The sequence below is a fragment of the Trichomycterus rosablanca genome, chromosome 11 (assembly GCF_030014385.1).
Source record: "Trichomycterus rosablanca isolate fTriRos1 chromosome 11, fTriRos1.hap1, whole genome shotgun sequence".
In the NCBI taxonomy this organism is placed as follows: Eukaryota; Metazoa; Chordata; class Actinopteri; order Siluriformes; family Trichomycteridae; genus Trichomycterus; species Trichomycterus rosablanca.
In genome coordinates, this window is record NC_085998.1 from 24,322,025 (window position 1) to 24,347,183 (window position 25,159).

Genomic DNA, 25,159 nt, shown 5'->3' on the forward strand with positions numbered 1-25,159 from the left:
GTGCTCTGCCACCTATTTGTAGAACTGCTATAAATAGGGCCCTTCAAGCACCACATGGTCAGCCATGATTGACAATTGCAGTGCTTTGCTACAGTGACAGCAGCCTCCAAAGGACTGGGGAAAACAGACAAATGGTAAATATGCATTTTTTTTATTTATGAATGTATTTTAGTGAATAAAAATATATTTTCTGAAAACAGTCAGAAACTTTGAAAGTTAGGAAGTACTACATACAAACGACTTTAAAATTAGATTCACAATTAATGTGTCCTATTTTTAACTTACTTAAATGCTCTGTCTAAAGAAACTGGTAAAGATTTTATTTCTCAAAAATGTTTGATATTTATTATGTTTATAATTCTCAAACTGAATTTAAATGTTATTTTCCTTTTAGCAGCTCCAGTGTCAGTATAGTGGTGCATTTTTTGATAAATAAAATATCCACAGAGAGAGTGGAGCTCTACCAGCCAGAATTTCCCATTGGACTATAAACACAAGACTATTTTTTAATTTTTTGGATAATGACATCGCGCCGGCCTATGATCCGTTCTTATTCAAGCAATGGGAGAACAGGCAGTCAAAATGGGGACAATGCCCCTTCACCACGTTTGGACGGCCGCAACTATCTTTCAAGTGTCCGGCCTGAAAACAGGTAGGGGAGATTTTGTCCATTTTGAAAGATCATATAATGGAATTAACATAGAAAAAAAACTTAATTTTATTGTTGTAATTAAAGTTTGTTTATAAATTTAATGTGATACCATGTCCAAATAGCTACAATATTTATACTAATCTGCATCAATCATGCATTTTTATTGCCCATGAATAATTTTAATATTCATAGTACATAAGTTAATAACCTTAAATAAACTTAAATGGGCTGAGTTACTTTGGCATTATGATTATGATATATATCAACTTTTATACTATTTATTCAAACATAGGGCTGATATAACGTTAAAAAGCCCACAGTATATTTAAGGCAACATGGCATGGTGAGGCAGCTGTTAAAGTGGAAGATCCACAGCAACATGGTTCCTTGTGTCTTGAGTTCATGCTGGAAATTATACATTCTCTTTATGTGGATTTTCTCTGGGTGCTTCATTTTTATCCCACATTCTCCAAGGTAAACTGGCTACTTTAAATTGTCCCTTGTGAATATTTAAATATGTGTAAGTAAAAATTAACTGGAACCTTGTCAAGGGTGTGTTCCCAGTGTTTAAAACTGGACTTAAAATTAATTATAAAATAAATTACTAGTGAAAGTGAATAAATGATTGGAATCAGAAAATGTTTAGACCCCTTGCCTTTTTGCTCACTTTATTGTGTTGTGGATTTAAATGTAAGTAAATACCATTATCAGTTTTACCCTTAAATGTATAATTAAACACCCTTTATGACAATGAAAGTTAAATGAAATTTATTAAAATCAAAAACTAAAACCTATTATTTTCAAAAGTATTTAGATCTTTATCCAAAACTCTGTGGAAGCCCCTTTGACAAGAATTACAACTACAAGTGTACTTGGATATGTATCTACTTTGCACAGTTGAATTTGGGCAGTTCATCTGCTCAAGCTTTGCCAGATATGATGGTAAGCGTCTTTAAACAGCCATCTTCAGGTCTCTCCACAGATGATTTGATGGGGTTTAAGTCTGGGCTTTGGCTGGGCTACTTAAAGACATGAAAGGGCATGCCCTGATACCACTCCAGTGTAGTTTTTGCTATATGCTTTGGTTCAGTGTCATGCTGAAGAATAAACTGTCACTCAGTCTTTCTCTGAGCACTCTGGTATAGTATATATGTCTTTAAGGATGTTGCTGTATTTGATTGATTGATGAATGTTTGCTGCATTCATCCATCCCTCAATTCCCTATTCATCCCTAACCCTAAAGCCCTTTACATGCTGTTTATCAAACTAGTCATATGCATTTTACTTAACAGTGGCTTGTATCTTACCACTGCAAAAAGGTCTAATTTATGACGTGTTGCAGAGATGGTTGTCCATCCAACAGGTTCTCACATCTTTGCACAGGACTTTTGGAGCTCTTTTAGAGTAATCATTAAATTCTTTCTTACCTCCCTGACCAAGGCTTTTCTTGCCTGAATGCCCAATTTTGTGGCAAGGCCAATGCTAAGAGCTTTCAAAAGTGTGCTAGACTTCTTATATTTTTAATATCATTTAAATATCCTTGCCTTGTTCTTTTTCTGCCACAATTAGATCAGGGAGACCCCTAGACAGTTCCTAGGATTTGTTTTTTATATCTATTCAAAACCAAACGTGACCAAAAGATCATACATTTTTTTGTTGACATAGACTCAACGCTAGATATTAAACTTTATTTACCAAACTTTATTTACCAAAAGTATGTGGACAACCTTCCGTGATTGTTAAGTTCAGGTATTTGAGCCAAACCCAATGCTAACAGGTGTATAAAATAAATTATATGATATTTGATTATATGATAATCATATTAATAAAACAGAGTGTATGATATCAACTTTGTGACAACAAATTGAGAAAGGCCTGTTCCTGCATGACTGTACTCCTGTGGACAATTCAAGGTCCATAAATACATGGTTGGATAAATTTGGTGTGGAGAAACTTCAGTGGCCTGCACAGTGTCCTAACCCCAACCCAGATGTCCCAGATGAACTGGAATGTAGATTGCGAGCCAGGACTTCTCGTGTAACATCAATGCCTGATCTTACTAATACCCTTTGATTTTATCTGCACAAATTCACACAGACACACCTTTTGTGGAAAACCTTTCAGAAGAGTGAAGGTCTGTTATATATATTAATACCCATGATTTTAAAATAGGATATCACACAAGCTCATGGTCAGGTGTTCACATGCTTTTGGCCGTATAGTGTAGATATATGTAATGCAAGTATTAATGCAGATACCCCTGTCTTATAAGTTCCTTTGGTCTGCCTTTTCCAAATAGCTACTCAACATACAGGTATTCAAACTACAAAGCATCGAGGTAAAACAAACTTTTAAAAGAAAATTTGAACTAATAGCATATCTAACAACCCTTTAACTATCCCAATACCCCAAGTTTTTTTGTTGTTTGCAGTTCTCTAAACAGAAGCAGACGAAGTTGTAAATGTTGTACTTGTGTTTTGTACAAAACTACTCAAACACTGATTTGTCACAAAAACATGAATGAATGCAAAGTTGTATGCAATTATGAAGAATGCTATTTAATATTGCAACCTGAGTTTACTGGAATCACTAAGCAAGTTCATCTTATAATATAGCTCCCTTTTTTTATTCAAAAGTATATAATTTGGGACAGTTGATTGATGCAACACATACTAAGTAACTCTAAAACTGTGTATTTTATTTCATATTTTGTAAGTTAAAGGTCAATTTATATGGTTTTCCATATTCAGGAGCACATTTTGTACTGTCATGTCTCAGCTGACAGAAGAAACCCAACCATGTTTTGAGACTACCATCAAGTCCAAAGCAGTCTCGGAGGAATGCAATGTGAAATTCACCTGTGTGGTAACAGGTAGGCCTACACTGCTTTTACTTTAAAATAATAATTTTGGGATATGATTAATACAAACTCTGCAAAAGCTTTTGTTAACTTCTGTTAATGTGAAAAAGTTTATACTTTATACTTGTAAATCACTTATTAAATCACTATAAAATAAGTGTAACAAAACAAACTATCTGTAAACTTTGACTGTATAGAACTCTGCATTAATCTGACTAACCTGTTTAGTGTATTTTATGCTTTTAAAACAGCATTTTACTGTTACATTTCAGTGCTTATGACAATTGTGTGTTGCTTTAAAAGGTTATCCAATCCCTGAACTAACTTGGTATAAAGATGACATGGAATTAGACCGCTACTGTGGACTTCCCAAATATGAAATTCATCGCAATGGAAAAACCCATACACTCCACATTTACAAGTATGTTGATAAAAAGTCACCTCATGATAAATGGTATGATTAATAACCTGTGTCTATATGTGTACTATATGTTGCTCACTTGCTTTACATAATCTCTTAAATTACATGTTTTGAGAATTTTCACAAGGTGAATGGAAAATGATTGAGATTTCTTTGTAGCTGTACAATGGATGATGCAGCCATCTATCAGGCTTCAGCCAGGAACAGCAAGGGTATTGTCTCTTGTTCTGGGGTATTAGAGGTGGGCACCATGAGTGAGTTCAAAATCCACCAAAGGTTCTTTGCCAAGCTCAAACAGAAAGCTGACCTGAAAAGACGAGAGCTAGATGAAAGTCGGCGTCAAGTAAAAGAAAATGTTCAACAGGAACAACTGGGCATCAACCAGGACAACGCTTTTAGGAATACCAGGTTGCAGGTGGAACATTCAGAAGTAGAATCTCCTTCTGTCCAGGATAGAGAGGACATTGGCACACAACATGAGAAACCAGCTGTAAAAAAGACAGAAGCTCTTAAGGAGGAGATGAATGGCCTTTTAGTGCAACCCCCTATATCTAATGATAGTCAGCAAAAGAACTCAGTTTTAAGTCAAGAGAATGACAGACAAATGATCTCTGTTCTATGTCGAGAGAATGGCAATCAGCAGCTAAGTATGGATGGAACTCAAGAGAATGGTAATCAGGAGCTTATCCATGTTTGTGAAAAGGCAGAAAGTGGCACAACACAGTCCAAAGCGACAGTAATCAGAAAAAATATCAGGATTTCCAATGGTTTTGACGAGACTCTTACCACTAAGTCTATTCAAGGTGCAGGAGGAAGAAAGGATACACATGAGGCAATAAGTTTGGCAAAGTTCCTTGTTGATTCTTCTCAATCCCAAAGTAATGAGGAACCTCATAAGACATTGGAAACATCACAACACTCAGTTAGCACAGATACCAGCAAAAATCAAGCAAGAGAACATGAGAAGGATACAGAAAAGATAAAAGCTGAAGAAATGGAACGCTCACAGGAAAGATCCCGGGAACACAAACAAGAAAGGTCGAGTATAGAAGAGAAAGAAAGCAGAAAACGTCCTGATTATGAACATAAAGCTCTAACTGCTTCTGATGCCAAGGCACCACTCGTACACAAAGAACCTGACCATCAGCACAAGTCTGCCCTCAGTTCAGTGTTTCACTCTCTAAAAGACATATTCTTTGGCAAAGGTAAAAAAGACACTGACTCATCAAAGAATCTCAGTGACTTGACTGCTGAAAAAGAAGAATCTATTACTGATTCAGAAACACATTTACATATCTCAAAAATACAACCACGAAAACCAGAGAGTACATCCGGATTGGTGTCAGAGAAGATTGTACCCATGGAGGGAGGTCAGCAGCTTCAAAATGGAGAGCCATATATGAATAGACAGTTAACTCAGGATACCCCACACTTACTAGAGATTAACACTGAGGCTGTAAGCTTAAAACCGGGTGATAATAGTCTTGTATCTACTACCAATAATACAGAACATCTTTCCCAAACTCTTCATCATGAGAGTGTTGATACTAAAAAAGAGACCTACCAAGATCAGGGACACTTGAAAAAAGAAGAGGAAGTAAGTTCAGAATCTTGGACCAAGACACCCTTATTCCCATGTTTTGAGGTAAGTGTGTTTCCTCTCTTCCCCCACAATAACATGATGTAGCCACTGTAGGTGGACAGCTGCAACGGTTACGTCATCAAAAGCAAGCACTTACTATTTATAGATAGTGTGTTTGTGTGACAAGACGTGAGTCAATCCCAGGCCAGCATAGCACACACTAGGTTCTCTGACCACACGGTCTATATACCACATTGGATGCACTTTATAAATGGGTATTTTAGCTTAGTTTCATGTTATTGTCATTGTTATTTATAGTATATTGTAAATGCACATGGAAAAAGCACCTTAATAAATCTGTTCTCATTTTTCCCAGAACAAGTTCAGTTAATTACAGAAGCTTTTCAAATAAGCAAAATGTTTACACAGAGTTCTATTCTTTTTACACCAAACAATAAAAATTAACATTTTAAATCATTTTTGAAGTTGACTGGCCCTTTAAAGCCTCTGTCATAATGAGAGGGAGGGGGAGTGTGAGACTGACCCTCTTTCACCTTTTCTGGAAAGAGGGTGAGAGTATGGTTTCAGTGCGTCAACAGCACTACAGAGCAACCACATGCACAATATTAGAGCACAATAAAACTAGTAGTGTATATATGTCACCAAATACACAAACTTACAATGCTGTGAAAAAGTTTTGCCCCTTCCCAATAACTTCTGCTTTTGCATATTTGTCATGTTTAAATGTTTCAGATCATTAAACTACTTTTAAGATTAGACAAAGATTAAAGTAAATGCAAAATGCCTTTTTAAAATAATAATTGCATTTATTAAAGGGAAAATGCTGTTTAGCTCTACCTGATCCTTTGTGAAAAAGTAATTGCCCCGTTGGCTACTAAATCAACCATATAAATAAAAAATAAACCTTAATTTTGTTTTGAGCCATTTAAGGTGGACTTGCTTGTATGCATTGGATTATTGTCCTTATTATTATATAATGTTAATTATATTCATTAATGATATAATGTAGAATTAATAATGATAATAATGATGTATTATTGATATTAATTTAAAGTAACAATAAAACTAATAATAATTTTCAAATCAAAACTTTGAGACAGTATGAAACAGTTTTTATTAAATTTACTTTGACTCTTACTTTTATCTCACTGCAGACAGTATAAACCCAAAATATTTCATGTTTTGTTTGGACAGCTTCATTTAATGTTAATTTACATTCATTCCTGCATTTCAGATGTGCAACCCACCTAGTAATGCCTTTATAAAATAATAAATAATAATGTTGTCATTTCAAACAGGTGCTGTCAACAGCTGATCAATAGCTGTAATCATAATTTGTTTAAAAGCAGTCCTTATATATGCTGCCTTCAAGACGACATTTTTTCAAAGGACGTCCATGCATTTTTAACAAGACAGTGCAAAACCACATGCTGCACACATTACAAAGGCAAGGCTGCAAAGAAAGAGGGTATGGGTACCGGACTGGACTGCCTGCAGTCTTGACCACTTCTAAATATAAAGAATGTGTGGAGAATTCTAAAACAAAAAAGGACAATGACAACCTACACTGCTGCACACCTTAAAACATGTCTGCAGGAAGAGTAAGACAAAGTAACACCTGAAACATTTTATCGCTTAGTATCTTCAGTGCCGAAACATCTTTAAGTGTTCTGGGAACATTACGAAGTGGTAAATGCTACTTTTTTGAAAGTGTTGCAGACTTGAAATGCATGATGGGTGTTTATCAACAAATGAAAAATAACAACAGAAAGTTCTAGTTTCATTAATTCATTAGGTTCTCTATTTTGGTTTACACATTGCACCTGGTCTGTTGTCACCGTCTGTGGGAACTTACTACATCAGTTGCTATTCTCTATTTTAAAGTATCACTTCTGCTAACCAAGAGGAAGATGTCATGTAGGTCCATTGAAAAATGTGTCCATTCATAGACTCATAGATTTTCTTATCATTTTCATATGAGAACAGACAGCATTTTTATGACTAAGTACATTCACATTCATAGAACTTATGTAATTATATAATTTTACACATTCCATATGTTTTTACTCTACAGTACTATAATGTTATCAAATAAGATCAAGATCTTGTTTGTAGGACTCCACTTCTGAAGAAGTGAGGACATTTTGTGAAATGCAATAAAAAACAAGAATCTGTGATTTGTTAACTCTCCTAAACCTTTATACTACAGACAAAAGTACTAACAAATACTTTTTTACATTTTTTGTGACCAACTTCATTGTATTTTGTGAATATAAAAGAACATTTAATTTGATGATTGCAGCACACTCAAGGCAAGGCCAGAAACCACAGTTGAATAATGTGTGACCTTTAAGCCCTCAGATGACATTGAATGAGAAACCGTGATATTACTGTGATGAATATAGCCACATGGGCTTCAGAAGTATTTTAGAAACTGTTGTCACTCAACACAGTCTGCCACTTCATCAAGACATGCAACTCAAACTCAAAAAGTGAAAAAGAAAGTTATTTATTAAGTCTATGCAGGAACACAGACGTATTCTCTCCAACCGAGCTCATACTGTATAAGTTGGACGCAAAAAATGATTGTGTAAACATTGTGGTCAGATAAACTCTTTGTAATGTTTTAATTTAATCTCACAATACTTAAAAGACATTTTGGCATAGAGAACACCAAGCATTAAAGTGTTTCATTTGCTATTTTGTCCTATTCTTCTTGAAAATGTGTCTTAAGGTGTTTTCGGTTTAAAATTCTCCACACATTCTCATTTAAGGTAGACAGGAAGGTCAGTCTAGTACCCATACCCTCTTTAAGCTATGCCTTTGTAATAGGTGTAGTATGTGGTTTCACTTTGTCTTGTTGAAAAATTAATGGGAGTCACTGGAAAAGATGTCGTCCTAAAAGCAGCATATGTTGCTCTAAAATCTCAATGTCCTTTTCTGCATTAATGCTACCATCACAGAAGTGTAAATTACCATTGACAAGGGGACTGAAACAACCCCATACCATGACAGACCCTGGCTTTTGGCCTTGTTGCTGATAAATTGTCTTTAGTCCGGAGCACACAACGTCATTTCTGCCAAAAAAGATCTGAAATACTTTCATTACAATTTAACCACAATACATGGGTCCACTGTGTGATGGTCTATCCCAGATGCCTCAGAGCCCAGAAAACGTAATGGCTCTTCAGAACATGGATAAGGCTTTTTTTTTGCACAGTAAAGTATTAAGAGGCATTTTTGAAAGTAACTCCATATTGTAGTGCTTGACAAAGGTTTGCCAAAGTAATCCCTTACCCATGTGGTTATATTCATTATTGATGAATGACAGTTCTTGATGCAGTGCTGTCTAAGGGATCGGAGATCACGAGTGATGAGCTTAGGTTTGCGCTTTACTCCCTGAAATTCCTTCAGACTCCTTAACTGGTTTAATGATATTGGGCACTGTAGAGGGAGACTTTTGCAAATCCCTTCCAAAAAGGAGCAGTCTTTCCCTAACATTTCCATAACTGTCCTTATGCATTTGTTGACAAACTGGAGATCATCTATCCATCTTTGCTTCTCAAGCCTGTCATGGATACTGCTGTTGTTCCAAATCATGATTACAATAACCTGTTGACATCGCCTGTTTGAAATTAACATTTTATACAGGGCCTCTTGGTGTTCTATTACTTTTCTTTAATTAAAAAGTAATTTAAAATCTTTATTTTATAACTACCCAGGTTGAAGTTGTCCTAAATTTAAATATCTAAAATTATTGTTATTGATCTTTTTTTTTTTACTTTTAGCAAACTTATTCACTCAGTCAGGTGATTTTTATCATTTCTAATGTTTTTTAGGCTTCATTGTATCAACAAAAACAGTGTCCTATGTGATTTATTTTACTACTTATAAATAATAAAATACAAAGTCCCTTATATTTATGTACAGTCATCCTATTTCACTCCTGAAAGTTTGCAAACCCACTTTTTTATATATAGTGTATAGAGTGTTTACAATTTGCTTTAACCAACTGTGTGTTTATGTCTCCAGGCTACAGATGACCATATAGAAGTTAATAAAGATGGGGGTGTAGTTGATTTGCCTTGCGAGACTGTTGAACAGGAATGTACTGCTACCAAAGATCAAATGACACAAGCTGGTGGAGAAATGCATGCTGTGAAGGAACAAGACGATACTCCAGACTTTACACTGGAGCAAGCAGCAAACCTGCCAGGGCCAAACAGGACAGAACTGAGAGCCACTGAAAGCAATCCTGAGGCTCAGCTTTCACAGTCCGTCAGCCATGTATCTTGTGTGGTGCCTAGCAAGACTGAGAACAAGAAGGATATAATGGTGGATGAGAACACAGAATGTACCTCAGACACAAGAGACACAAGTGTGGCTCCTGTTGTAGAGAAAGCAGCAGAAAAGGACATTCTGAAACCACAAGAGGGATTTTCAGTCACAAATGAAAGTAAAAACAAGATACATTTGGAAAAAGAAGGAGCAACTGTTTTCTTAAAGAAGTCTATGAAAGATGGTGTTGAGGTGTCAGGAAGTTTAAATGAGGGAGCATGTGAATCTGATTCAAATATTCAAGAAGAAGCTAACACAGAAAACACACATTTTGGCAAAGACCAACCTACAAAAAGTATATCCACCGATTCGTCAGTTTCTAAACAGAAAATTCAATCGGAATTTGACGGTATAGAGGCTAATTTAGGATTAAGGCAAAATAAAGCAAGGATATATACAAAATCCCAGTCAGAGAGACATGTGGAGTCCAGGGACCAATTTGCAGTTCCTCAAATTATAATTCTTCCAGACACACGAGAAACAGTCATTAAAAATGTAGCAAAGATGCGATCTACACCACCTACTCCAGAAATAAAGGTTACAGTCCCAGAAAAAGTCAAACATGAGGAATCCATCAATGACCCTGGAACAGATATTCTTGTATCAGAACATGAGAAAGTAATACAGCCACTAAAAGATAAAGAATCTCAATCAGAGAAACCAGTTGTTAATGCCACAATAGCACCAAATGAAAGCAAAAATAACAACATTGTCATAATAACAGAGTCTGTGAATGATACACCTGTTCAACAAGACAGAAATGTTGATGGCTTGCCTTCTGACCAGAGAAACCAGTCAGTAAAACCACAAAACCTGGAGGCTGTGGTGTGTAAAAAAGATGAACCTGCCAAGATCAGTAGTGGGTGGAGTAGAGGAAATGGCAGCAGTAGTATCCCTACAATTAGTATAGCGTGTGCTGATGATGTCACATCTTCCAATGAACATGAAAAACCAGCCCATGATACAGTTCACACAGACAATGCTAACAAAGTACAAGCGCTTTCCTCTGAGCAAATAACACATGTAGAAAACACTGCAGAACAAAATAAGGAGGCATCACCTGATTCTTTGGCTAACATGCTTAGAAAGGCAGTAAGTAATTTAGACTATGGAGTCAGTCCAGATACAGGTGGAGCTGAGAAAGCGGCATTGCAGAAAGGAAATAATATGTCTGAGAGGGTGAACTTGACTGCAATTCAACCAGGTTCAGTAAAAACACTTCAGAATGTCACTTGCATTGATACAGACAAGGTTTGCACAGACAAGGAAATAAAAACGGAAACCGATGCTGACAAGCTCCAAAGGGACAAACCTGCTATGGAGAAATTAGGCCTAACAACTCCTGTGGGACCCACGCTTCCTCCACTCAGCCCAGCCAGTTTACGAAGGCTTATGGCAAAGAATAACCCCAACTTGGAAAGCCAGGGATCTACTTCCGCTGCATCAGGGGATGGATGTGAGAAGAAAGGAGAAGACAGTGGAGGCAGCACACCCACATCCACTCTGTCTTGTGAGAGTAGCCCCAAAATGAAGCGACGAGATAGCCTTACCCTTATTCCATCTGCTACTCCAGAAGAACTAGCATCTGGGGCTCGCAGAAAAATTTACCTTGCTAAAACCAAGTCTGAAGATGAGGGATCTGAATCCCAAAGCAAGAGAGACAGCCCATACATGTCACCCAGTCAGGCGCGCAGAGCAGCCTTACTACAGCTTCAGAGTGGGCAACAAACACCACCAATGGAAAAACGTTCACCGTTGTTAGTTCGTCGGAAGGCCACACTGGAAGTGCCAAAACCCAAGGAGGAGGTCTCAGAAGAAATAACTGGGTCAAACATGGACAGCAAGCCAGAGGAAAAAGAGAAGCTAGACCCCTACAAAGGTAACACATGTACATTTTACAACCCAGAAACTAAAACTGTGCTGTACACAACATGTTTATTATTGTCACTGAATTTAAGATACTTATGTACCCATAACACACACCACAATTTAAGAAGTTAAGAATAAAAATCTGATTAACATCTACAGTGTATCACAAAAGTGAGTACACCCCTCACATTTCTGCAGATATTTAAGTATATCTTTTCATGGGACAACACTGACAAAATGACACTTTGACACAATGAAAAGTAGTCTGTGTGCAGTTTATATAACAGTGTAAATTTATTCTTCCCTCAAAATAACTCAATATACAGCCATTAATGTCTAAACCACCGGCAACAAAAGTGAGTACACCCCTAAGAGACTACACCCCTAAATGTCCAAATTGAGCACTGCTTGTCATTTTCCCTCCAAAATGTCATGTGATTTGTTAGTGTTACTAGGTCTCAGGTATGCATAGGGAGCAGGTGTGTTCAATTTAGTAGTACAGCTCTCACACTCTCTCATACTGGTCACTGAAAGTTCCAACATGGCACCTCATGGCAAAGAACTCTCTGAGGATCTTAAAAGACGAATTGTTGCGCTACATGAAGATGGCCAAGGCTACAAGAAGATTGCCAACACCCTGAAACTGAGCTGCAGCACAGTGGCCAAGATCATCCAGCGTTTTAAAAGAGCAGGGTCCACTCAGAACAGACCTCGCGTTGGTCGTCCAAAGAAGCTGAGTGCACGTGCTCAGCGTCACATCCAACTGCTGTCTTTGAAAGATAGGCGCAGGAGTGCTGTCAGCATTGCTGCAGAGATTGAAAAGGTGGGGGGTCAGCCTGTCAGTGCTCAGACCATACGCCGCACACTACATCAAATTGGTCTGCATGGCTGTCACCCCAGAAGGAAGCCTCTTCTGAAGTCTCTACACAAGAAAGCCCGCAAACAGTTTGCTGAAGACATGTCAACAAAGGACATGGATTACTGGAACTATGTCCTATGGTCTGATGAGACCAAGATTAATTTGTTTGGTTCAGATGGTCTCAAGCATGTGTGGCGGCAATCAGGTGAGGAGTACAAAGATAAGTTTGTCATGCCTACAGTCAAGCATGGTGGTGGGAATGCCATGGTCTGGGGCTGCATGAGTGCAGCAGGTGTTGGGGAGTTACATTTCATTGAGGGACACATGAACTCCAATATGTACTGTGAAATACTGAAGCAGAGCATGATCCCCTCCCTCCGGAAACTGGGTCGCAGGGCAGTGTTCCAGCATGATAATGACCCCAAACACACCTCTAAGACGACCACTGCTTTATTGAAGAGGCTGAGGGTAAAGGTGATGGACTGGCCAAGCATGTCTCCAGACCTAAACCCAATAGAACATCTTTGGGGCATCATCAAGCGGAAGGTGGAGGAGCGCAAAGTCTCGAATATCCGCCAGCTCCGTGATGTCGTCATGGAGGAGTGGAAAAGCATTCCAGTGGCAACCTGTGAAGCTCTGGTAAACTCCATGCCCAGGAGAGTTAAGGCAGTTCTGGGAAATAATGGTGGCCACACAAAATATTGACACTTCAGGAACTTTCACTAAGGGGTGTACTCACTTTTGTTGCCGGTGGTTTAGACATTAATGGCTGTATATTGAGTTATTTTGAGGGAAGAATAAATTTACACTGTTATATAAGCTGCACACAGACTACTTTTCATTGTGTCAAAGTGTCATTTTGTCAGTGTTGTCCCATGAAAAGATATACTTAAATATCTGCAGAAATGTGAGGGGTGTATTAAAGCTGTTTAATAATGACAGTGGATTTTTCCTACCTCCCTAACTAAGGCCCTTTTTGATTAGATTCCAAGTTGGGCCGACTAGCCAACTATAGTTAGGTTCAAGGTTGTGCCAAGCTTCTTCCATTTCAAGCTTACTGAGACTTCTCTTGTGAATCTCTCCACAGTTTAAGTTTAGAGATCCACAGACAGTTCTTTGGATGTTATGGGTTGTTTTTGTCCTGCCAATGCAGTATAAATTATTCTATTCTTATAGACCCATGTCTGTAAACTACAAATCCCATTCCCAAAAAATCTGGGTAATTTGTAAAATGGAGTAAAAAGAAGAATCTGTGATTTGTTAATTCTATTGAATCTTTATTTAAAAATAGTTTGTAAATGTAAAATGTTTAGAAACTGATGCATTCAACACAAAAAAATTGATAGAATATTTAAGGTACAGTGTTTTAAAAAACATTTCACAATAAGCAGGTGAAATGGTAACAGTTAAGGAAATCATGATTAAGTATAAAAGTAGGATTCACCAAATGCTCAGTCTGTACAAGCAGTAATGACTTGTGGTTTACCACTATGTTCCAAACTTCATTGGAGAATTGTCATGAGACAGCATTGCATAAGGAATCGTCATACAACTGTGATAAATATAGCCAAATGGCTATAAAAACCTGCACTTTACCTTTACTTCTTTATTGTTTCCTTATGCTTCTTAATCTGCTTCCTTATGATGCTTGATCTTGGAATACCGTATTCCGTTCAGTAAAGGCGCACTCACACAAGAAGCTGCACAATTGCTTTTCCGCTTTTTCCACGTTCAGTTTTGTGATGGTGCATGAATTTCATTAGTGGAGAGAACCTCTGAGCAGTAATAATTAAGCGGGGTTTAGTACGGTGGCCCGCTGAGTCAAAACACAATAACATTTACAAAACAAACGAAAGCTGACAACACAACAACAATAAGGAAAAACGCGAAATACAATAAGACAACACAACAACAATAAGGAAAAACGCGAATACAATAAGACAACACAACAACAATAAGGAAAAACGCGAATACAATAAGACAACACAACAACAATAAGGAAAAACGCGAATACAATAAGAAAACACAACAACAATAAGGAAAAACGCGAAATACAATAAGACAACACAACAACAATAAGGGAGAAAGCGAATATATTAAGACAACACAACAACAATAAGGGAGAACGCGAATATATTAAGACAACACAACAACAATAAGGGAGAACGCGAATATATTAAGACAACACAACAACAATAAGGGAGAATGCGAATATATTAAGACAACACAAATGCTTTAAGGTGGAACGCAATTACATTAAGGGAACACAACGAAATTAAGGAAACACGAATACAAATCTACAACGGAAATGCTCCCGGTCACTAGAGGGCACCTCTATCATTTTTTATCTGTATGAACACTGCAGCAAAAGAAGCAAGAAGAAGAGCAGCGTAGTGCAGAGCATCTGGCTTCGGTTTAACTTTAACTTTCAGGGCTGTAATTCTAAATAAAATTCAGCTTTTGATAAATTCACGTCAAACCATTTTTATACAAACACATCAATGTTTCTCACCTACTACAAACTATTATTATATTAATTTTAAATAAAGATCAATAAATCTGATCATTTTATATTAGAGATGAATTATGCAGGTCTCGTATAATTTCATTTATTAGTACAAACATCAATGTTTCCCATTTACTACAAACTTTTTTTAGTTACATTTTTAGTTGTATTTTATTTAAATTTATAGTTAAGATGTATGATCATTGTACTAAACATCTGTATAGGTATATATGACATAACGGATATATTACCTTATTTCATATAGGATAATTATAAATTATGGAATTATTTGATATGATTAAATTTATTAATGTAAACTATTTTATATTTACACATACAGTACATACCCCTCACCTACAAACTTCTTTACATTATTAAATCATTTATTTTAGTTTCTAGTTAAGATCAATAATTGTATAATATTTATATTTTACAGTTATCTGTTCATTTATGTCTATATAAAAATGGTTTGACATTAATCTAATAAAATAATACAAGACTTGTATTTATTTATTTGCACAATAAAATTATTATAAAAGAAAGACAATTTTTGTATTGTTTTGTACAAGGTTTGTAGTAGGTGAGAGACAATGATGTGTGTATATAAAAATTAGTTTGACATTAATACATCAAATTATATGACACTTTAATGGATTCCTTTTTCTGAAAAAAAAAATTAAAAGTCTTTTTTAAATAATAGACGTAATCTTACATTTAAAATGAAATTGCTTTTTAAGTATGTTGCCTATTTTCATGTGTAAGAATTCATAAAATAAGTCTTAGGTGTTTTTTCAAGCACTTATTTAAACCAGAATGCCGAATGTCAAACGAACGTAGAATATTACTAATGGGCATGCATATGTACGCTTAAAATGATTAATGATAACTAACTAATACATTGTGAATATACTGTTAAATGGTTTATGACATTAAAACATGTTAAACTGTAAAAGCGTGGCACAATATCCCAGCTAACAATTTTTGGTTCCCAGAACGTTCCGGGAACGTTAGTTTTTGGTTCCCAGAACGTTCTGGGAACGGATCGTTTTGGTTGCCCTGTGGTTCATTGTGCAGTAGAAAGTATTTTATTAACATAATTGCAGCAAGTAGTGTAATAATAATAATCAGAATATTATAAATAAGACCAATTACAAAAGTGAACCTTTTTTTAAATTAGGATTTTAACCTCATGTTTTACACTTTGGTTACATTCATGACAGGAACGGTAGTTACTCATAACACAAGATTCATCAGTTCTCAAGGTTATATCAAACACAGTCATGAACAATTTAGTATCTCCAATTCACCTCACTTGCATGTCTTTGGACTGTGGGAGGAAACCTGAGCACCCGGATGAAACCTACGCGGACATGGGGAGAACATGCAAACAACACAGAAATGACCCAGACCGCCCCACCTGGGGATCGAACCCAGAACCTTCTTGCTGGATCTTGTGACCTTGGCTGATGATCTACACCGGCTGTTAGATGCTGCAGAGTAGTTTTCATAGTTTTTACTCATGTATGAGAGGTGAATAAGCAAATGTGGCTCAGTGATGGTAGTGGACACTTGAATATCTACAAAAAATACAAGGGACAATCTTTGGGTTATAAAATTATATACGATCAGCCATAACATTAAAACATATGTATACTCTTTTTCTATCAGCTCCACTAACCATATAGTTTACTAACCATTTACTGATTTTCCCTATGGGATTAATAAAGTTATCTATCTATAGGTGCACTTTGTAGCTCTACAGTTCCACTGTCGTCCATCAGTTACTCTGAATACTTTGTTAGCCCCCTTTTACCTTATTCTTCAATAGTCAGGACCTCCACATGACCACCTCAGAGCAGGTATTATTTAGGTGGTGGATCATTCTCAGCACTGCAGTGACACTGACGTGGTTGGTGGTGTGTTACTGTGTGTTGTGCTTATATGACTGGATCAGACACAGCATCGCTGCTGGAGTTTTCAAATACCGTGTCCACTCACTGTCCACTCTTAAATTATACACACCTGCTTTGTTGGTCCACCTTGTGGATGTAGTCAGAGATGGTACGTCGTCTGTTGCTTATTATTGTATTACTATATTGTTGTTGTTCTTGTTGCTTATTGTAGCTTTTAAGTTTACGTTATCCACAGTATTCAATGAACTTTAATTATTTAGCAGCTGTTGTCTAATGCTAGAAACTGTTAGCCTTTTAGCTAACGTTACCTGAAGTGTTTCAGTTCAGACTACCAGTTAACCTGAAACTCACTAGATAACATTACCATAAACAGTTTTCATTTCCAAATTGTTCTCTATCTTAATCCAAAACTCATTAATATACTTTCTGCTTACATTTTACTAAGTAAAAAGTTGTTAAGATTAAATGTTTATTTACCTCACACGAACTCTTCTTCAACGGCTCGCGTCGCACTGTTGCTATGGTGACGCTCGTTCTGCCGCCGCTGAATCAGAGACTGGACGCTGGGCCACAGCCGGACAACCAGCGTCGGCGCGCACGCGTTTCTACGAGCACCAGCCAAACCCAGCTGTGGTAACAACTGGGCCGGATCTGGCTACATTGATTCTGGCCGATTCTGACACTCGGCCGACTGTGCCGATAGAAAAGTGGGAACTGGGCCAGATGATTGTGCTAGCTGGGTTAACTTAGAAACCTTCCGGGAACGTTACTGGAACGATACTTTATACACATAAGAAATAAAACCTTATACAAGCTTTAACTAACGTTCTCTGTTAGTTCTCATAAAACCATGAGAGAACGTTAGGTTTCATAGTTTTATAGTTGGTACTTGTAAGTAAAGGTTGATCTACATGGACCATCTCAAGCAAAAGGCTGTATTTTTGGTAAGTTCCTACCAAAAAACTTTAAAGATCATAAGAAAACCTTCCGGGAACGTTACTGGAACGTTACTTTAAACACATAAGAAAGAAAACCTTAAGGCAACTTTTAGATAACGTTCTCTATTAGTTTTCATAAAACCATGAGAGAACGTTAGGTTTCATAGTTCCCGGAACGTTCCGGGAACAGCGCTGATTTTTTTTAACGAAAATAGAACGTTCCCATAACGTTATGGGATGGTTCCCTAAAAATAACCATAGGGGAACCAAAATCTAACGTTACGGGAACGTTCTGTGTTAGCTGGGATGACAGTCCGTTTAAAACTCAAGTTAGTTGATTTTGCAAATATGTTAGAAATTTGGCAAGCTAATAGCTGCCTGATGTTTAAAAAACAAAAAAGCGCTATACAGTCAAACCGCCGACACTAAAAAGCTGAATTTTATTTAGAATTATATCACTGAAAGTTAAAGTAAAACCGAAGCCAGATGCTCTGCACTACGCTGCTCTGCTTCTTGATTCTTTTGCTGCAGTGTTCATACAGATAAAAAATGATAGAGGTGCCCTCTAGTGACCGGGAGCATTTCCGTTGTAGATTTGTATTCGTGTTTCCTTAATTTCGTTGCGTTCCCTTAATGTAATTGCGTTCCACCTTAAAGCATTTGTGTTGTCTTAATATATTCGCGTTCTCCCTTATTGTTGTTGTGTTGTCTTATTGTTTTCGCGTTTTTCCTTATTGTTGTTGTGTTGTCTTATTGTATTCGCGTTTTTCCTTACTGTTGTTGTGTTGTCTTATTGTACGTATTCGCGTTTTTCCTTACTGTTGTTGTGTTGTCTTATTGTACGTATTCGCGTTTTTCCTTATTGTTGTTGTGTTGTCTTATTGTATTCGCGTTTTTCCTTATTGTTGTTGTGTTGTCTTATTGTATTCGCGTTTTTCCTTATTGTTGTTGTGTTGTCTTATTGTATTTCGCGTTTTTCCTTGTTGTTGTTGTGCTGTCAGCTTTTGTTTGTTTTGTAAATGTTATTGTGTTTTGACTCAGCGGGCCACCGTAGTTTAGTGTTCCTGTGTCGTTCTTTTAATACATTAAGTCACGTTGAGCTTTTTTTTTTAACAATAAGTGTTTTAGACTCTCTCGGAAAAGCTGATTCTCACATTTTCTCAGCACCCCGAGCTATAACACAAGTTTAAAAGTAAAACAGCTAAACACAGATACATTTGGATACTTTTAGAGTGTATTTGACGGTTTTTCCACACAAATGCAGATTCCTCTCATATTCGCACTTTGATGATGTTTTACTGCATTACTCACTAATTTAAATTAAATAAATTTTATTAAAAAAATAAATTTTTTAAGAAAAAAAAAGCTGAACATGTTGAGTGTAAGATAAATGTTGAGTTTAAGGGTAAAAATTTCTTGACAGAGGGCGTTGAGTTTCAAAGATTCTTAGTTTAGGGGACATTGAGTTACAAGGTACCACTGTAATTGGTGTTGGGCTTCAAGCTACTGATCGTTTGTATCAGGTTTGGCTCAATGCAAGGTTGGTATGAAAACCTGCAGCTACTCTGACTCATAAAGTAGGTACACCTTTTCAAAACAGTGTGTATCTTACCCTTAGTGTAATTGTTGTAAGTAACTTCCCCCTCCCCCCTTAGCTCCTCAGGTAATCCGCAAGATTAGAGGAGAATCCTTCTCAGATGCCATGAGCCACTTGAAGCTTTGGTGTCAGTTCTTCAATGTGCTCAGTGACTCCACCATCAAGTGGTTCAAGGATGAAATAGAGATTGCAGAGATCAAAAGAAGGTAAGTCTGTTTCGAATTCCTACATGAAACATTAGCTGTCCAACCATACTTTTGTGATTCAAATAGACTGTCAACATGTATTTAGAATTACAAAACACTTGGATTGCTGAACACAACAACAAAATATAATTTTAAGGGTTACATCACTATCTAAATTATGACACAATGACATCTGGTATTTGAATTAATATTTGACAGAAAACTTCAAAGTAAAAAATAGAAGTCTGGCTGTCAGCCACCAGTGATCTGGTTTTAATAACTGCTGCAGACCCCAAAAATTCCAGTACTAGTTTGGCTATTAGATGTGTGCTAACATTACCTACCTATCATAGTTTTTTTTTTAAATACATCTTATGAATAGTTTTCTTCTATTAAAATAAAATGCTGATGTAAACAAACCATAATTCAGAAATCTTATTATTAATCTTAATGAATAAATTCACTTTCTGCATAGTTCTACCTCAACAGTAATTGACAGTAGGTACAGTATTGTTGGGTTTAAAAATCTTAATATATTTTTTTACAAACTTCAATACTGTAATGCTAAATATCTTGATATAAGTAATATCTTAAGCAAGCTGGAATGTATCAAAAATTCTGGATTTTTAAATTATGTAATTCTTTGCGTATTAAAAACTATCCATAGGGCTGCTCAGGTGACGCAGGGGTAAAACACGCTAGCACACCAGAACTGGGATTTCGAATACATCATATAGAATCTCAGCTTTGCCATCCGGCTGGGCTGGGTGGCCTCATGAACAACGATTAGCTGTTGTTCAGGGATGGGAAAGCCGGACCAGGGTTCCTCATAACTGGTGCAATTACAACCTCTGCTGGCTGATTGATGGTGCCTGCACAGAGTAATAGGGGGAAGCACAGGAGAATAATGCTGATCAAGGTGTGGCTCTCCGTGCCCAGAGCTTATCCTCATATGAACTCGCCTCTTGCAGGTGAAAAGATGCAGTTGGTACTGATCACGCGTCAGAGAGGGCGCGTGTCAGTTGCGAAGCTCCTCAGTCAGCGGTGGAGGGTTGTATGAAGCATAGCGCAACCAAGGTAATTGGAAACGACTAGATTAGGGGAGAAAATTGGGGGGGGGATCGGAGAAAAAGAGGGAAAAAAAACTATCCATAAGTTCTATAGTTAATTAAAATGGAAATGTAGAAATACTCACAGACCTTAATTATTATATAAAAACAAAGTGAAATGAAAAATACTTTACACAGTTATTTTCAGTTATTGAACATGTTAAATTCACAGGCAATTTCATATTTAGAATAACTACAAGTTAGCAAAATGTTTTAATGCCACCCAAACACACTCAGAAGCACTGCTGTAACATACGTTTTCACAAACAGTGGTCTTTGTGTGCACAAGATTGTCATACCGATTTAAATGGGAAACCCTTCAGGATTTATTGGATGATCTAACGAATTAACTTTCAGTGCAGGGGATGAGAGTCAAGTGGCACTGGCCATTGTCCAGGCCTCCAACAGAGACTGCGGTGTGTACAGCTGCACAATCAAGAATGAATACGGAAATGACACAACTGACTACTTACTCAGCTCAGAGAGTAAACCATAAATTGCTTTTGCTTCAAAAAATAGTTTGAACCATTTTGAAAACTTATTTTCAAGTATATTTCCTTTAAAATTTTGTATGTTTACTGTTTGGCAGTATTGGCAGAGTTCTTCCTACGGGATGATTTAGAAGGTAGGGACAACTGGAAGTAAGTGTACAGTGACCAATTTAATGCTTTAATAGCATTGATTATTTATAGATCATCTTATGTGGCCTTGTGCTCCGTGTTCCCTTCAGTGGGAGAGGAGATCGAGATGACACCCTTGCAGTTTACCAAAGGTCTGGTGGACCCTGGCTACTGGGGTGATAAGTTTTTTGGCCGCATCATGACAGAGGAGGTGCAGATTGGTGAGGGCTGCACACACAAGACAAGCAAAGCCAAGGTCATCTATGGCCTGGACCCTGTCTTTGAGTCAGGAAGCACCTGCATTGCCAAAGTCAGGAACCCTATTGTGTATGGAATAAAAGAGGAAAACAGCTTGGCTTTTACAAACCTAGAGGCCACCAAACAGGTAAACAGACTGTGTCACTTTTTTCTTTGTAAAAATGAGAGAATGTGAGAGTTTTTATAACCACTGTGTTAAAATATTGTGTAAAATAGTGTCAAAAAAGTGTAAAGTTTTCAATTTCTGTGCCCCTAGGAATGTAAGATTCAAAACACTGTTCGGGAATACTGCAAAATATTTGCTGCTGAAGCCAGGGGGATTGAAAACTTTGGTTTTCTATTAGAGTAAGTAAATGTTTTGGGTACTTACAGAAGCACTAATATCATGACACAAATGTAAGTCCACTGATGTTTTTATTTTCTTTTAATAAACAGAGTGATTCCTCTTTATTTAATGTACCGGCCAGCCAACAATATTCCATATGCAACAGTAGAGGCAGACCTTAAAGGAGTATTCTTAAAATACTCACTGATAGATAACACTGGGAGAGTGGTCACTCAAGCCACATCTGAAGTGGAACAAAAATGCTGCACGTTCCAACATTGGATCCATCAGTGGACTAACGGCAACCTGCTGATCACCCGACTAGAAGGTAAAGCATGCTTAAGATGAAAGATGACCAGTCCTACTTAGAGATCTTGCAGAGTTTTATTACATTCTTTAATTCCTTATCCAACTTAACTGGATGTCTTCAATAAGAGATAGGACATAGATCTTTACCTGTCTTTAAATATGTCACAAAACAGACTTTAGAAAGAAATTTGCATTACAGTATAGTATTAACAATTTTAAATGTGTGTACTAAAAGTTTGTCTATTTTTAGGTGTAGATGTGAAGATTACAAACATTCGGATTGTCACCAAATTGAAAGGGTTTGTCTGCATATTCTTTTACTTTCAGTATATGTATATTTTCATACATTTATGTTTCAAAATATATTTAATGGTATATGTAACTTATCTACATTTATATTTCATGTTTTATATTTCTAATACATTTACTGTATAGTTTATTATATGTGATCCCTTTATGCCTAAATAAATAAATTAATATTTATATTTTAGGTATCAGGGTCTAACAGATGAAGGTTCTCCACACATATTGGAACAATTTGTGAACCAGCATCAGTGCAACTACTACTGTGGGCTGCTAGGCCTCAGGCCCTTGGCATCTATGGATTCTCTGCAACAGACAAAAATGAAAACATCTAGGAGTCCTTTGCTGGCAAGGAAAGCAGGCCTAGCTGGCTCATTAAGCCCCCAGCTACAGAAGAAAGGCTCAGTTAGTCCGCAAGCGGTCCGGAAAGGCAGCTCTAGTCCCAGAGTAGCCAAAAAGACTAGCGAAGATGGGGAGAACAAACCTGCTACCAAACATAAAACTGTGGAGGTCCCAAAAACTGTTAGGATGAGGTAAAAGAAAAACAGGCAATGCAATTCCTTTTATTTAGGTGACACAAATGTTCTCTGCTTTCAATGTTTGGATGGACAAACAGATGCACTTTATTAGTTTATCAGCTGAATTTATCACAGACTGATCTGTGACATAATTCTGTTAATGGCATTTACCCATTTATATCACATGGTAAAACACAGTAAGAAAAATCATTACACATTAATACACATTAATATATGGATTAACCCATGGCAACAGTTATACCAGTATAAATGCTGAAACATAATACAGATGGCAAGTATTTGTAAAAGTTGATTTTAACAGAAATTTCTAGTCATCTTTAATGTATTTTTTAACATTTAGGAAAGAGAATCTTCCATAAACATCTGTTAATAATGTTCAGTTTATATAAATTCAACTTTATTTTATTTGTATAGCGCTTTGAACAATATGAATTGTTGCAAAGCAGCTTTATAGAAAATTATATACAATTTCAAATTTGATTTAGATGTTATTGGATCTACTTTTTATAGCAGATTCAACTTTTAATTGTTTTGTGTTTGAAAATGTGGACATAATCCTAACATATTGCCAGTACAAGAGTGTTGAGAAAACCACTTTTGTTATATAGGTTTTAATTTTTTGTTGTTTTTCGTTTATTTTTAATTTTTCAACTGATAATGCTTATTTATGCCAAATCTTGCACACATTCATTTTCCACATAATCCACATTAGAGTTTCAATTTTAATACGTATACTTTATGGTTTATTTTACACATGTAAAGGTTTACTAATGGTAAGGTGCAAATGCTAAAAGTTAAATGCTTCAGTGTGATAGAATAAATTTTACTTGTATGATATTTATATTTGTATAGTGGAGAAAGTAGCTGCATAATAAAAATTGTTGTTTTGTTGTGAAGTGCCCTTGTTTTTGTAAATTAAAATTGTACATTACAAATGTTTTCTGTTTACTTTTTTACAGATATTTTATATGAATAATGCAAATGTTAAGCATACATTAATTCATTTTTGCATTCACCTGTAGTAAGTCGCTTTATCCTGGTCAAGGTCATAGTGGGTCAGGAGCGAATTCAAGAACGACTAGTTACAAGGCTAGATTACATCCTGGACAGTATACCAGTCCATCACAGGATATATAATTAGGGGCAATACAAAGAAACAAGTTCACACAAGGAAGACATGCCATACTCCCACCACCCAAATTAAAGCGTATGTGCCACCCAATATTCCCAAATTCTAAGCTAAAATCACAAACTTTATTTTGTAATATTTTATTGTTTGTATCACAATAAGTGCTCTATAAAGGTATTTTATCTAAAACATGGTGCATTCCTTTCATTTTTTTAACCTTTATTTAACTGACAAAAGTACAAATAAATGACTTCTAATGTTTTGGCTGCGCAATTTGTATTTTGTAAAAAATAACCAGATTTTACTGATGCCTGCTACCTGTTAAAAAAAAGTGGGACAAGGGGAAAATAAGAGCAAAAAAATCAAGTTACACCATTTGGAAACATTTGACAATAAGCAGGTGAATTGGTAACAGGTCAAGTCAAATTTATTTGTATAGTGCTTTTTACAATTGTCTTAAAGCAACTTTACAGAATCCAGGATCGACAGACCAAGAAACCTTGAGAGGAACCAGAATCAGCAGGGACCCATCTTTCTTGGGTGGCCAGGAGAATAATTTAAATGAGTACACAAATCATACATACACAAAATTAAATTAAACTAAAACTTATAACTAGCAAAATAACCCCATCAAATAAAGTTCTTTATTCAGTCCAGTCATCAATAGGATGAATGTTTAAAAGATGGACCTCGAGTGTAAATATGTGTAGATATCTTGGCTGAGCTCTTGCTGGGTGGTTGGTAAGGTGTTGCTAGGCAGTTGCCAGGGCATATCGAATGATTACTAAGCTGTTACCAAGTGGTTGCTAAAATGTTGCTAGGTGGT

The 25,159-nt window shown here is 36.5% G+C and overlaps 1 protein-coding gene across 2 annotated transcripts; it reads left to right on the forward strand.

Annotated features, from left to right (window-relative positions):
* Positions 1 to 93: 93 nt before the first annotated feature.
* On the forward strand, positions 94 to 24,511 carry alpk3a (alpha-kinase 3a). 2 transcript variants are annotated; one of them, XM_063005313.1, is made up of 14 exons: positions 94 to 134; positions 395 to 652; positions 3,403 to 3,524; positions 3,816 to 3,933; positions 4,093 to 5,578; positions 9,569 to 11,753; positions 19,615 to 19,762; positions 21,208 to 21,335; positions 21,440 to 21,475; positions 21,581 to 21,855; positions 21,985 to 22,073; positions 22,164 to 22,381; positions 22,613 to 22,661; positions 22,854 to 24,511. In XM_063005313.1, the coding sequence occupies exons 2-14, from the start codon at positions 522 to 524 to the stop codon at positions 23,200 to 23,202; spliced, it is 5,334 nt and encodes a 1,777-aa protein (XP_062861383.1). In that variant the 5' UTR covers positions 94 to 134; positions 395 to 521; the 3' UTR covers positions 23,203 to 24,511. The 2 variants fall into 2 exon arrangements, with proteins under 2 accessions (XP_062861383.1, XP_062861384.1); XM_063005314.1 differs by lacking the exons at positions 21,985 to 22,073; positions 22,164 to 22,381; positions 22,613 to 22,661; positions 22,854 to 24,511 and having other exon boundaries at positions 21,440 to 21,491; positions 21,581 to 21,746.
* The last annotated feature ends 648 nt before the right edge of the window (positions 24,512 to 25,159 follow it).

Bases quoted from the DNA above. Each gene is read 5' to 3' on its own strand.
- alpk3a (XM_063005313.1), top strand. From the start codon at position 522: ATGACATCGCGCCGGCCTATGATCCGTTCTTATTCAAGCAATGGGAGA. The intron at 21,336-21,439 runs GTAAACCATAAA...ACTGTTTGGCAG, and splicing joins CTACTTACTCAGCTCAGAGA to TATTGGCAGAGTTCTTCCTA. The intron at 22,662-22,853 runs GTTTGTCTGCAT...TTTATATTTTAG, and splicing joins ATTGTCACCAAATTGAAAGG to GTATCAGGGTCTAACAGATG.